At 44.8% G+C, this 15,659-nt stretch overlaps 1 protein-coding gene across 1 annotated transcript in view; it reads left to right on the plus strand.

Annotated features, from left to right (window-relative positions):
* asz1 (ankyrin repeat, SAM and basic leucine zipper domain containing 1) overlaps nucleotides 1-15,659 on the plus strand; it is a gene marked incomplete at its 5' end in the record, with an annotated part of 112,058 nt that overhangs the window by 12,288 nt on the left and 84,111 nt on the right. Inside the window, one exon of the mRNA XM_084335088.1 lies at nucleotides 1,582-1,704. Coding sequence (XP_084191214.1) covers nucleotides 1,582-1,704 — 123 coding nt within the window. The remainder of the gene's footprint in view (nucleotides 1-1,581; nucleotides 1,705-15,659) is intronic.

Here is a 15,659-nt window from a genome sequence, read left to right on the forward strand (position 1 = left end):
TACTATTGGTCGAGACCTTGGTGCCAGGCTGCCATACCCCCCAGACCCAGTTCAAACGTACCGCTCAACATGTACGAACAAGTCCTAGTTCCGCGTAGGAATCTGGCTACCGCACCACTAATGGGACTATTTGTTCATAGTGCGTATATATACTGCGCTACTAAAGTAGGACTTCCTTTTCAGTCCAGTTTCTTACCCTCCAATAGAGTGACAGACGTAAAGCCTCCCCGCGACGCCACGTGTGGGAGTAAGGCCAAGTTCGGCCTACCATCGGTATTGAGACATCGTGTATATTAATATTTGAATAGTCATATTTGGCACTATATCGTCGAGTTGGACGTAGTCTATTAAGCTAATAATAGTCTGTTAATATATAGTGCTTCGTGCGGTGAGAATACTACCGTAGTCAGCACCCCATCGTTTCGGGCAGAAAACTGGCTGCTTATCCAGGATGATCGACCCCATGTGAGATTGCACCCGAGGAGCCCCAGAGCCGACGAGCGAGTGGACCTGTATACCGGATTATTCTACCGACGACAGCCCGCCTTCCCAGGCACGGATTATGCTTTGTATACGTTGATTATTCCATGGATAAAGACCCCCGACACTGCCGTGTGTTGGAACCCCCCCCCCTGGAGAGGACGCAAGGTGAGGAGACGCTCTGCAAGACGAGGTCGCTTCACGTCTCTCCCCCGTGGACCGGAGAGAGCCGGCTCACAGAGAGTCCACCTGCTTTCATCTGTGGTCCAAGGATCGCCGGCGCATTGAACGGCACTACAGTGGGTTCACCTGGGATACCCTTGGCCGGATGAGGCAGCCGGACTCTACCCCCCCCCCCCTTCCTACTCCTGTCGGCTTACAAGCGACCGGATTAACCCCCCCTAGTGTATCCAGTCTATAATCATTAAAGTATCATTGCTGTTATTCCTTAACTATTCCAGGTCGTATGTGTGCCACCTGCGCCTTCAGAGATTGGACATTCTCTATTGATATACCGACGAATACTCTTGCCATAAAAGTGCATACTAATTCCCATTCATAAATGTGATTGATTTGATTAAGTGCTTGCTCTACACACCATCGCTGTGTAGAAATAAAGACCTATTTCTAATTCGTACATTTGTGTTGGATCCGTTTCATCTACGTGACAGTGTTCATCATAATATATTTATGCCGAGTACTGGGTGGCCGAATATTAAGTACAAAGGTAGTGGTAGTAAGTATCATATCTAGTAATACAGTCAGGGAATTGTACCCCTCAGTTACAGTGAGGGTATACTAAAGAACAATCAGGGTTTAGAGTGAGGGTATACTAAAGAACAATCAGGGTTTAGAGTGAGGGTATACTAAAGAACAATCAGGGTTTAGAGTGAGGGTATACTAAACTAAAGAACAATCAGGGTTTAGAGTGAGGGTATACTAAAGAACAATCTGGGTTTAGAGTGAGGGTATACTAAAGAACAATCATGGTTTAGAGTGAGGGTATAAAGAACAATCATGGTTTAGAGTGCAAGGGTATATTAAAGAACACTGCAGCATTTACTGAAGAGTAAATTGGCCATCCTATCCACCTCTCCACAGGTCTGGACGTGGAGACCAGGATGGGGTTTGAATGGACACCTCTCATGTTTGCCGTCCATGTGGCTAACTACGACATGTCCAAAATGCTACTGGATAGAGGGGCCAGCGCCAACTTCAGCAAAAGTGAGACCAAAACTTATCATTCCCAACTTGGATGGATGGACTCTTGTACAGTTGATTTCAGAAATGCTAATCATGGGGTCGGTGAAGTGATTTGAGATTCTTACAGGGCTAGACTGATTTTGGCTCTTGATTTTGATATTTGGGAGTTTAGATTTCTGGTAACAGAATATCTGCTGATAGACTTTGTTTTAACACAGTATGGAAATAAACATGTCCTTGCAATTAGCCTATCATCACTCAAACTATTGTTCTGAAGAATTCCATCTGCTTTATTTGCAGTACTTTTGCCAATAATGATATATCAGTGAAAGGCTAATATGCAAATAATATCAGCTTAGTGTTGTGTTCCATTCTGTTGTTGTGTTCTGTTCCATTGTGTTGTGTTGTGTTCTGTTGCATTGTGTTGTGTTGAATTGTGTTGTTCTGTTGTGTTGTGTTCTGGGGGGGGGGGGGGGGGGGGGCTGGCTGAGCTGAGCCCGTTCTCTTTTTCTCTCGTTCAGTGATGATAATCAATGAAGTAGCCAAAAGTTACACTATAGAAACTAACTGGATAGTTGATGATAATACATATTTCACTTTATTAGCAAAAATATTGTAAAATCATTAAGTCTGCTATAAGCTATTCTCCCTCTTGTGTGTGTGTGTGCATACATTTACTATAGGCTACTCTTTTTGACATGGATTAGCAGTGTTTCCCCTAGGATTTCTTTTTCAGGGGGGGTGGTAGGCCCCCCGAAACTACTAGTGTTGTCGCGGGGCATGCGTGTCACGGATACGTTGTGTCAACAGTGTCGTCATAGACGTGCGCAGTAAGGCGGTTGTTAGTATCGGTGCATTAACTGCATTTCTCTACACTGAGCTTGAGCTGAAATGAAACGATTGCACATAAGTTTGGTAAATAAAATATTAACTATTTATTTACAACACATAAATTAACTTATTTAGAATTATACATACAGTAGTGACAATACAGATATGAACTATTTACAATACAGGAAGGCACATTACAACACTCATAACTATTTACAACCAGTGTCAGAGCGAGCGCACTCAAGTTGTTAGGAAATTCTGAGGGCTCAGAGTGCACACTAGACTTCTCGGTTTAAAATTTAAAATCGATCGCTTTTATTGATCCAACGCTACATACTGTAGACACATATTCCACGCTGTTCTGATGGTCCACAATGAATCCGATCGGCTCGGGTTACATGCCTGAGAAGTAAAATGTGGATTCCGGATTTTTCTTTCCTCATCCATTTTCATTGAGTCCATTCCAAAAGGGTGCATTACCATCTGGGAGACGATAGGGGGCGGTTTTTTCACATCTGAGCTCCCGATGGGGCTGGTTTACCAACGGGTGATTCGGTTGATGAAATATGAATTCAGATCGCTAATAAAAAAATAACACGCTAATTGTCGTGGTGGGCATTCAGGGGGTGGGCTGATAACACATGTTCAGATTACTTTATTCACCATATTGCAGTACAAATGGAACGTGATTTGACGTGTTATGTCATGGTGGGCACTCAAAGTGTTAACAATAGTTTGTATTGAGCCGTATTGTATTGTACTAGTGATGCATGATATATCGGCCGATATGGCCGTTTTTTTACACATCGGTATCGGTCCGATATCAAGATGGGGCCGATATGAACCCAAAAAAAAAAAAAAAAACATCGGTGCATCACTATATTGTACCCATTCTGCAATCTGTTAAATAACGTTTACATCCATTTATTCTGCTAGCATTAACGTTACTACGCTGCTAGCCACAATGCTATACTGTTATAATGGCATATCCCTAGCACGTAAGTAAGCTAACAAAATCTGCTATTTTTTTGTGAGACTAAACTCCGCTCTTGGTGGTCAATTGTGTTGATGTTTGTTTTGTTTCATCAACAAATTGTCAACAAATTAGGCAGAACACACAGTGAATGTATCTGTTTTTGTTTATTGCACTTTATTTCTTGCTGAAAAATAAATGCTATGTAGCTAAATGGCTCATGCGAGGTATAAAGATGGTGGCTTTCTGAGATTTTGAGCAGGATGTGGAGTGACTTGTTCAACCTTTCTGATTGGTTGAAAATGGCCTTCATGTTTGAACTACATCGCCACCTACTGCTTTGGCATTGTACTACATGTATATAGTAGACGAGACAAAACGACGTCTAACTTAACTCTAACTTGCCTGTCAATACGCAGCGTTCTGAAAAGCGAAATGAAACAAAATGGCCCTAGTGTAACCGCAGCCTTAAAAACTGATTATCGGATCAATAGTACCCTACCTACCAATCGGACACAAGTGTGTGTGTGTGGGGGGTGTGTTGTTGTTGTCGATGTCAACAACCACTCCCACGCATACACATACCCTATACACACACACACCCCTTTATCAGGCCCAGTCCACACGATCACGGGTATTAATGAGACCGTTTTTTTTTTTTTTATTATTCAAAAAAATTTAACTCTGTCCACACGACTGGTTTAAACTCTGCACCGAGTGACGTCATATACATGTAGTACAATGCCAAAGCAGTAGGTGGCTGGAACACAAACATCCCTCCTTGCTCACAGCCAAACAATTCTACAGTTTGCAGCTAGAACAACGTGCAATAAACAAAAGGGTACATTCACTGTGTTCTGCCTCATTTGTTGATGAAACAACCAACATCGACACAATTTACCACCAAGAGCGGAGTTTAGTCTTACAAAAAGATCGCTGATTTTGTTAGCTTACATGCTAACTACGTAATGTAGTAACGTAGTAGTAGAATTCTAGTAGTAGAATTAATGGATGTAAACGTTATTTAACACAGTGCAGATGGGTACAATACAATACGGCTCAATACAAACAATTGTTAAGGGGATGCAGACTGTTGTAGTTGGGACTGGGTTCCTTATAACAATAACTTGACAACACACATGAGTTTAGTTTAGCCGCAGCTTCAGGTTTACTCCGCGTCAGGTCAGGAATGCGACAACAGACATCAGTCGATCACAACACTCTTCAACACAGACGATACGCTTCGAACAAAAGTTTGTTACAATCATTTTCATATAACGCTACTTGGGACAGCTCTGCTGTAAACACTGGTGTAGCTGGCCCTGCTCTAATCTCTACCCCGTGCTCGGTTGCTAACTTGCTATTGTTTGCGGCAGTCTGCCGTAAACATGGGAAATAATTGCGACAGCTCTGCTGTAAACACTGGAAATAACCTCGGTTGCTATGCCCACACGCAACCACTGTAACCGGGATGTGCGCAAAACTTCACCCTGGACTTCGGTTTTCAAAGACAGCGGTTGCAGTGTAGCAAAACCCTGGTTGTGTGTGGGCAAACAGTGCAACTGCGCACATACAATCACGGTTACATTAAACCCAGTGCTCGTGTAGACAGAACCCTCAGTCTCTAGCTGGCGTAGCGCTTGTTTATCTGTATTTTACCCTTATTCCTACCTGTACCTCTCTTCTCTTCACTACTGCTGCTGTTGCTACTGTGCCAGCTGAATTTCTCCAGGGGATGAATACATGCCTACCTCACCTTAGATCGGTCTAGTGATAATTCTTACTAGTGCATTCCTCACTGGCTGTTATTTTGATTAGGGTATGGCTGCAGACTCACAGAACTGCACTCTCAGGTCCCAACATGCTCGGGTCCCAACACTCTCAGGTCTCAACTCTCAAGTGCCAACACTCTCAGAACTCAACTCTCAAGTGCCAACACTCAGATCTCAACTCTCAAGTGCCAACACAACATCTCCATAGGCTTAGAGTGGTGGCAGAGAGTGGTATGAGAGGGGCAAACTGCGTGGCAGTTAATGTGTTAACCACTAACGACCGCCCACCGGGGGCTGTTTTTTTCACAATCTAATATAATTATCATTATTTAAAAAAATATTTACAAGTGGATTATTAATTTCAATATAGAATATTCGTTGACAGCCCTACAACTACAAGTACAATTAGTTACTGCACACTACATCACCCCTGAGTGGAACATGGAAAGCCAAACCTTCCCCCCACTGTACCGAAAACCCGTACCGAACCGTGACTTCAAAACCGAGGTACGTACCGTACCGTGCTTTTTGTGTACCGTTACACCCCTAGTGCCTATCTCTTTCTCTACAATATCTTACTCAGTCACTCTCTCTCCAACTCTCTCTCCCTCTTTCTTTCTCCCTCCCTCTCTCTCTCTCTCTCTCTCTCTCTCCCTCCCTCCCTCCCTCCCTCCCTCTCTTTCTGAATAGTGAATACACACACACACAACACAAATATATATACACACACAGTGGTTGCCTGTAGGAGGTATGGTTTGATTACGAATCAGAGAGAGCGAGGGCGAGATCATTTAGGTTCTAGGTTGAAAATAAGTGAACGCTTAGGTTGAAATGAATGAATGGCCTGATGTCGCCGTCAGAGAGTTTCATTAAGCGTCTTGCAACGTTGGTTAACGTTATAACGTTTCCGCACACAGGAGTCAGGATAGCCCCTTTCGTGACTGTGATGCACCGAGTGAATTCACTCAGTGCATCACAGTCACGAAAGGGGCTAGAGTCAGGAGGACTGTGATTATTAATGGAAATAGGAAATGTCAAGATATTGCTGACATGGCAGAACATACATGTATACAGTATGGCTCGGCGGCCCATCAAACACAAGCAGACCATGTTTGTACAGTATGACTCTGCGAGTCGGCGGCCCATAAAAAAATAACACAGTATGCTATGACACGGCAGAACATATACAGTATGGCTCCACACACGCACACACACACAGCGGCATCACTTATGAAAAGTTATTAGGTACTCACCATTGTTGCAGCTGACGCGCCTTGGTCCAAATTTGTAGACACGACTAGAGTCTAGACAGTAAAGTGGCAAAACTCGTCCACAAAGTTCTCCTCCAAGTCCTGTGGGTATTCAGGTATTCTCCTAAACCTTTCTGCAGCTGAGCAAATTTCAGTTCTGCTCAATGAATGAATCCGAGAGAGGAATCCGAATTTCAATCAATCAAACAATGCTTTTTGTTTAGAGACATTCACAAGACTCGCATAACGTTAGCTAGCAAGCAAGCTAGTCGACAATATCTCCGGGGTCCCCTTCTAATTCCTCCAGCCTAAATCCTTTTTTTTTTTTTGATCAATTTTTTTTTATTGTTATTCACACGAAACAAGACAACACATTAACCACAATCACAATACATAGAACTTCACAAGAAAATAACAAAAACAATAATAATAATAATAATACAGACTAACAATTATACAGACAAGAGAAAAGAAAACAGAGTTCAACCTTCTAAATTAATTCCAAGGGGTACTATCTAATAAATGGTCTTTCCCAGTGTTCAGCCCCGATTCCCGGCCGTGTGACCCTATATTAATAAAACGTACATCTCCAATCCACCACAAGGACAATTTTTTGGGAACACGACCTGAAAACAGAGCAATGAACCTTCATGAAAAAACAAAAACCTGTAGAGGCGTTCCATAGACTCACAGAGACCGTGTAAAAGTGGCCAAACAGTGAAGAAATAGTCAAATAGCTGCCCCCCCATAATATCCCCAGCTAAACTCAAGATGACAAGACAAAGGACAAGACAGACAAAAACATTTCCTCCTCCCCCTCCCAAGAGACCGCCGGACTCACCCGAACACGCACCCCAACCCCGCTCAGCCGCACACTGCGGTCTTTACCTTCTCAGCTGCTGCGAACCACAGGTCAATTCCAGCCTGCCCCACCCCAATCACCCGGGCTGTGGATATCTCAAGATAAATCACATCCAATAGAGTTAGGGACCAGTTAATCATTGTAAGCTTCTCAGGCTCCTTCCATCTCATTGCTATTAGCTTCTTCGCTGCTGTGACGCCCGCTAGGACAACCCTTTTCAGTTGTACGGACGCGGGTAGTGTCGTTATATCGTTCAGGAGTAGCGTAACAGCTGTGAATGGGATAGTTAAGCCACACAGATCTGAAAGTTTGTCCGTTATTGACCTCCAGAAGCGGGCCACTGGTGGGCAATCCCAATACATATGCATATAAGTGCCGGTGGCCTTTTGAGAGCACAAAGTGCACCGAGAGTCGGTTATCAGTCCCATAGCATATAGCTTCCTAGGTGTAAGATAGGTCCTATGAATATAATTAAAATTAATTTGCTGGTGATTGGGGTTGCGGGAAGATAATGCCACATTTGCCCAAACATCATCCCAGTCAAACTCGGGGTCCAACTCCGGGATATCCACACGCCAGATTGTATCCAATGATAAATTTTTATACGTGGATTGAATTAAGAGCGTATAAAAGTCGGAGACAAACCCTCTGGATGTCGTCCTGTCCACTATGAGCCTGAGGAAGGGGTGTGGGTGCAAGGCTTGAGCCCACGGTACGCCATGCGCCCTCAGTGCTGACCTTAGTTGGAGGTAAAGAAAGAAGGACTCGCCGGGAAGATCATAAAATTCTCTTAAGTCCTGAAACGCACGGAGGCCGTTCTTATCATAAATATCCTCCAGAGTATGCACTCCCCTCCTTTGCCATTGAGGAATATTAACCGGCTTGTGTCCAACAAGTAATTGCTGGTTATTAAAAATTGGAGAGTCCAGGTGCCAAGGGCATTTAACCCCACACGACCTCTGTACATTACGCCACGTTTGGATCACGTGAGTTATGATCGGTCCATACCTCAGCCGGCATTTCGAAATAGAGACAGTGGAGTACACTACATCCTGCAATCTTAGCGGAGATACCGCCGCCGCTTCTAAGGAGCGCCACGATACAGCCTCTACAGGGTCCAGCCAGCACATCAGAGGTCTCAGTGAAAAGGACCAGAAATAAAGTTTAAAATCAGGGATTGCGAGGCCCCCATCTTGTTTTCTACGTTGAGTAGTAGCCCTTTTGATTCTCGGGCGTTTGTTATTCCAGACAAACTTAGATACCATCGATTGTACCTTGCGCCAGTGGTCTATTGGAGGGGGCAGGGGGAGCATTGAGCTAATAAAATTTATCCTAGGCAGGATGTTCATTTTGATTATGGAAGCCCGGGCTTGTAAGGAGTTAGGAAGGGACGACCACCTGTCTAGATCCTGGCGTATTTTATCATAAGTACCCGTGAAGTTGTACTTAGTAGTTTGGTTCAGCGTGGGGAATATCTCTATGCCCAAGTATTTAAAATGTTCTACTATGGGGATATCAGCTGGTAGTCGTACCGCCTTGGCCAGTTCATTAAGAGGCAGGCAGGCTGATTTGTTCCAGTTAATCTTAAAACCTGACAATTTACCAAAGTCGTCGATTATCCTCAATAATTTTGTGGCCGACCGGGAGGGGTCGTCCATGAAAATCAGCAGGTCATCCGCATAGAGAGCAATTTTGTGTGGAGTATTGTTGACCATTATGGGGACGATGTCCTCCGATTGCCTAATAAATTGGGCCAAAGGTTCGAGGGAAAGCGCGAACAGTCCCGGGCTCAGAGGGCAACCCTGTCTAGAAGATCTGGAGACTGGAAAGAGTGTGGAACAGTTTTTGCCTGTCAGTATCATCGCAGACGGCGAGGCATACAGGACTTTAATCATATGAATAAAACTCTTTCCAAGACCCATGACCTCAAGTACCTTCCACAGGTATGACCACTCAAGTCTGTCAAACGCCTTCATGGCATCCAAAGACAGAACTGTGGATGGAGTTGTATTGTCTTTACTGTTATCGATTACATGCAACAGCCTCCTAAGATTATCTGCAGCCAGACGCCCCGGGATAAAACCAGTTTGATCGCAGTGTACCAATACAGACATAAATCTCTGCAGGCGACGGGCCAGCACCTTGGCAAACACCTTTAAATCGGCCCCGAGAAGACTCAAGGGTCTATAGCTACCACAATCATTGGGATCTTTGTCCTTCTTGAGAAGTAAAGAAATCAACGCCATATTGACATCTCTTGAGAACTCCCCTTGTTCGATAGCGTAATTGATCATATCGAGCATCAATGGACCCAGTTGGTCCCAGAAAGCTAAATACACTTCGGGTGGAATACCATCCCAGCCTGGTGCCTTACCCCTCTGCATTTCAACAATAGTCTCCCTCAATTCTACGAGAGTAATCGGTCTCCCCAGTTCCTTGGCCTCTTCCTCAGAAATGTGGGGTATCTCAAGCCCGCCAATGAACGATTCAAACTTAGAGTCATCCAGATTACCCTCTGAGCTATATAACTGTGAGTAAAACTCTTTAAAAGTGTCATTGATCTTTTTCGAATCAGTAGTGACTGCACCCTGGCTCGTCCTAATCGAGGGGATATCCGAGAAATGATCATTTGAGCGTATTTTCATTGCCAATAGATGGCTAGGTCTGGAGCCGTGAAAATAGTAATTTTGTCTTGTCCTATGTATCAAGAACTCAGACTGTTGTTTAAGTATGGAGTTTATTTCTTTTTTGACTATCTTACGTTGTGTGTTTAGTCGTTCATTATAGTCAGTTTGCAAGGATGCGTATAGGTCCGCATATAATGATTCCAGTCCTTCTAGCTTTTTTGACCGGGATTTTCGCAAATTGGAGGCAAATAGTGTGACATGACCCCTGATGAATCCTTTCAATGCGTTCCACAGGACCCTAGGGTCTTCTACTGTGCCAACGTTGATCTGCAAAAATTCAGCTAGTTTACTCCTGAACTCAGAACAGAAGTCATCGTTCTTTAGCAGGGTCGAATTAAAACGCCATCTGGGAGCTCTTGCGGAGAGCCTGCCAAAGGTTGCCGTAAGGAAAATCCCCTTGTGGTCTGAGAGAGCCAAGGGAACCAATGAGACATCGAAACTATCAAACATATTAGGGGACGCGAATGCATAGTCAATTCGAGAGAAGCTTTTGTGTCTGGCTGACAGGTGAGAGTAATCTTTGAGGGTGGGGTTGCATAAACGCCAAAGGTCTGTGAGCCCTGTGTCTTTAGCCCACATCCTAAGGGCCTTAGAGGCCCGTTTTTGGTCGCTCGTTTCAGAGGGCCCGGACCTATCCATCTCAGCATCCCAGCACGCATTAAAATCGCCACCCACCATGAGAGCGTATCCATTAAGTTCCAACATATTCTTCGTGATTGTATTATAGAACGCTGAATCAAATGTGTTAGGAGCATACAATGCTATTATAGCCATCTTCCTATGCAAGAATTCAACTTTTGCTATAGTAATCCTTCCCTCCGTGTCCGACCATACATCCAAGATTTTGATATCAAGGTTACGTCTTGTAACTATGACTACTCCTTTCGTCTTATCATCGGCTGAGGATGAGGAGATAACGTGATATTGCCGATTTGCCAGTCTTGACACGTCACCTACCAATAAATGCGTTTCACTAAGGAGAGCAAGGTCAATATTTCTCCTCTTCAATAGCCAAAGGACACTGGCACGCTTGTGTGGGGCGTTAAGCCCTCCTGCGTTCCAAATTAAAATATTCAATTTAGCCATGGTCGAGCTTGTATAAATGCGTAGAGAACATACCAGTGCAGCCAGGCTGAGTACAGAGGTGCCGATCCCGGCGGGCCCGGACGGTCAATCCCAGGAGTTCAGAGGAGGAACAAATACACACACATAAAACAGTACATAAAACACATAAAAATACCACCCCAGCTACAACCCCTCCCCCTTCTACTCTAAACCCTAACCCACCCGTCCTAATATAAGGTCCCCTATACCCACTCTCCAATCCCCACCCTATGCCCCATCCCCTGAGGATGGTCATCCTCCTATCACTTCCCACTAGAGACATGGATTAATAAGACGCTCCCCACTCCAACCCCCCTCTAGATAAACCCCTGAGTGAACCCCCACTAGTCCAATAAACACAAATAATAATAAAATAAAATTCAATAAAGATATCGGTCGAAACCCACCTGAGCCCTGGCCCCAACATGAGACAACCATAATGGTAAAAATAGCCATTATTAAATAATAACTCAACATCAACCTGCAGCCCTCTATTTCCGAATCTGCGCTTCAACATCACATTGTTATAGCCCAAAAGGGTATCGGAAAATTCAAAACAAAATTAAATTAAAGCATCCCAGCCGATAGTCTAAGGCAGGTTCGGGTCACAGGTTAATTGTGCAAAATTGTGTGAACAGTGTCAATTAAACCATGACAAAAAAAAGAAGAAGGGAAAAAAGGGTTACGGTCAAAATGCACCCCTTTAGCTGTCCCTCTGATCAGGCACAACGGCTGAAATGACATAACCTATGTAAGAATAGAATTAAACACATTCATTAATGAATCCGGGGATGGTAATAGGCAACACCTGACACCACCTGTTATCATACATTGTTTCAATAAAGATATCGGTCGGAGCAGTTAGTCCAAGGTAGGATCGAATCACAGTTAAATTGCTCATTCAAATGCCATTAAAACAGCGACAATAATTATTATATAATTACTCAGCATCAGCCCTGTAACCATCTACCTTGGAGTCTGCATATTAATGTCGCAACGTTATAGCATAAGTGGCTCACGGAAAATTCAAAACAAAATTAAGGCAAATCAGCAGTTAGTCCAAGGTAGAATCGGATCACATTTAAATCGCGCATACAGATGACATAAAAACAGCGACAATAGGAAAGAAAAAAGAAAGGAAAAGAGGGGCATGGCTAAAGTGCAGGCCATATAACCATATAGCCTTGAAGTGCAAGCCATACCCGACCCAACCTGTTATCATATATTGTATATGCATATTCAACCGACCTTGGCATCTACTTGGATCCCAACGCTCAAAAAAAACCTGGATATAAAAATAAAAGCATACCAGAAGTTAGTTAGGGACTCGGTCACTCTTGAACTGTGCAAACCAATGTCCCTTTGAACAGCAACAGCAACCAAAATACGTAACCATTAACGGGTCTCGAATGTCTCAGCGCAGACTATAGGCGAAGCCCGCTGGCCAGCCCGAGGCTAGCGCGTAAGCTAGTGATGAATCCGGATAGCACGTTAGCTTATTATGTACATTGTTCAGCTAGCTCGTTAGCTTCCAAAGAGGCGATACACAAGTACGACCATGAGGTCAGCTTTAGCAAGTAACAGAAGTCATTGGGAAGCCCCGCTAGTTGGATGGGCAGAGGACAGTTAGCATGTCTGGGCATGACAGCAAGTGTTTGTGAATAGTCTACCTAATCAATGTATATAGGCCCAAACCGCCAAGTCACTCACCCTCCATTGATATCAAGCAACAGACTCGGGTGTCTCCGCGAGATATTCCTTCGCTTTAGCCAACGACCAAAACAAACGCTGACCACCGACCTTCTCCAACACAGATAATTTCGCGGGAGCGAATAACGTGGGCCTCAGGCCTAGTTTCCATAGCTTAGTCAGGACCACCTTGTACTCGGCTCTCTGTGCTTGAACCTCCGGTGTAAAGTCCTCGAAAATGGCCACTTTGTGATCGCCAAGCCTCAGATTACCCCTCCTGGTACGAGCCGACCGCATGATGATTTCTCTCTGCTGGAGTCTGTTCAGCTTGACTATGATGGGCCTCGGCTCTTTGTTCACGCCGGGAGAAAACCTGCCCGCTCTGTAGGCCGATTCACAGATAGGAGGCATAGGGAGGACATCCGTCCCTAGTATCTTCTGCAGCAGTTCGGGCACGGTCTCAGAGAGACGGCCTTCACCGCTGGTCTCCGGTACTCCAACAATCCTGACGTTGTGGCGTCTATCCCGGGACTGCATCTCCTCCATTGCCGACTGTAGTTTGTTGACTTCAGCCTGCCTAGCCAGCAGGGCGGATTCAAGACCCGCCATCTTCTCACACTGTGATGATACCTCCGTTGTTAGCATGGCTAGTTCGTTAGCATTAGCCGAAGAGGCAGCGTGTATCGCCTCCATCTTGTCTGTCAGCGGTACTACCGCCAGCCGAATTTCTTCTGATATCTCACGACGGAGGCTGATACAGAAATCCGCCAACACTTTCTTCTGTGCTTCAGCGATGCGTGTCTCAGAGTCTGCGTGTAGCTTGGTCATGACCAAGAGCACAGCTTCGCTTAACTCCCCGACAGCGGGAGACGGTGCGGCCATGCTCGGCGGTGCCGGTGTCGTGCCTAATTCTTTCATGGCTCTGGTTTCCACCCCCGCCATCGTAGAAAGTCGAAAAAAGTTGATGAATGTATACTAAACACGACGACCTAGCAAACAGATAAAAAAACAAATAAAAATAAATAAAGACTAATGGGGAGAAACGTATATTCAGCACGGTAGAAGGGAGCTCATGTGAAACACGTCTACTCCATGATCGCTCAGCTCCGCCCCCCCTCCAGCCTAAATCTTATTGTTGTTTGATTCGAACATGATTTGATTGGTCAATCTGGTGGAAACGTTCTGGCCCAGGGTGGCAAATTTGAAGAAGTTTAGAGTGCTTGGCTGCCTTACCTAGAACCAAACTGCGGCTGTGTTAAGGCTAGGCACTAAACCCAACCCATCAATCTTAATGGTTGGTGGACCCGCCCTAATTCTCAAAGGAGTCAATGTCAATCAAATAATGCTGAGCAGACTGCCTCAGTGAGTCAATGACAGTGTGAGGGCCTTTTCTCACTCACCCTATTCGTTTCTATTTCGTTCCGTTCTGCCCGTTCCGAGATCTGATTCGAACTCCCCCCCCCCCCTCTCCCCCCTCTAGTTTGTGTACACACTTCAGTCTGGGTGCGCTCTGGGTTTTGTTTACGGTTTGCGTTTTGAGCTTGTAAGCTTGCCGTAGTCGATGATGTCACGCTCGAAATGTAAACACAGGAAGTGTGTTAACACGGAGACTGGAGAATGGATGTTGATATAAAGAAACAAATAACTAATAAATATGAAGTTATATTTGAACCTCTGTTGTCAAGCCTTGTCAATATAACCCACCCCCCTTTTCTCACGAATGGAACTCTGTTGTAGAGTCCGCTTTTGATCGTTTTGCAGGGTTAACAATAACGCTAAGCTAACGGCTAACGCTAACGTTACTACATGCAACATACTAGTAACATTGCTCGCATCGATTATATTGAATGTCATTGATCTACTGGTCGACCGAAAATGTAAACGGGAATGTCTTAACACGACTGCGGACTCTGGATGTTGATATAAAATGAACAAATTGCCAATAAATATGAAGTTATATTTGAACCTCTGTTGTCAAGCCATGTCAATATAACCCACCCCATTTTATCACGAATGGATGGTGTTGTAGAGTCCGCTTTTGAGCGTTTTGAGCGATCTACTGGTCGACCACGGCCGACTGGTTGGGCACCACTGGTCTAATAGAAATAAATGCATTCGAACAATGTATAGACATAGCAATGGCAAACAAAATTTATGACGTTATGTCAGCACCAGGCGCCACGCCCGTGAAAAGGTACAAGCTCGCAAAGCCACACCCCCCGTTCTCCCGGGACCGACCCCGAGACCACCTCTGCCAGCTGATCCCGTTCAGCGGGGGGTGAAACGATTCAGCGCCGTCTCGCACCCCAAAAGGGGTGAGTGAGAACACTGCCCCCCGTGCTCCGGGACGGTGATTCGATACAAAAGGCTGAGTGTGAAAGCCCCCTTAGAGAGTAAAGGCCTCTGCATGCTACAGAAACTTCAGAGCAACTGCAACACAACATCGGCGCGATTTCAGCGCGGTTGTTTTAGAGGGTCTTGTAGACTGTGTTGCTTGGACGTTGCGTACATGTCCCTCAAATCTAACCTAAACAACCGTTGCGTTGATATTGCGTAGCAGTGATTGGTTGGTTAGCGAATGGGGGCGGGGCTGTCATAGAATAACATTAGTCCCGCAGAGAATATCATCCTCCATTGTTGTTTCCAGCGTTGACGCTAAATAATTAGCGTCACATAGCTCGCCTTTTTCTGAAAACCCAAGCACATATTGTTCCATAGCATACGCCTTCAGTTGATCATGACAAATCCTCTCTTACCTTGACGATTAAAAAGCCTCCATAATTTAGTAAATAAAGCTGTAGCCAGCCA

This window comes from Notolepis coatsorum (genome assembly GCF_963971535.1).
Source record: "Notolepis coatsorum genome assembly, chromosome: 18".
In the NCBI taxonomy this organism is placed as follows: Eukaryota; Metazoa; Chordata; class Actinopteri; order Aulopiformes; family Paralepididae; genus Notolepis; species Notolepis coatsorum.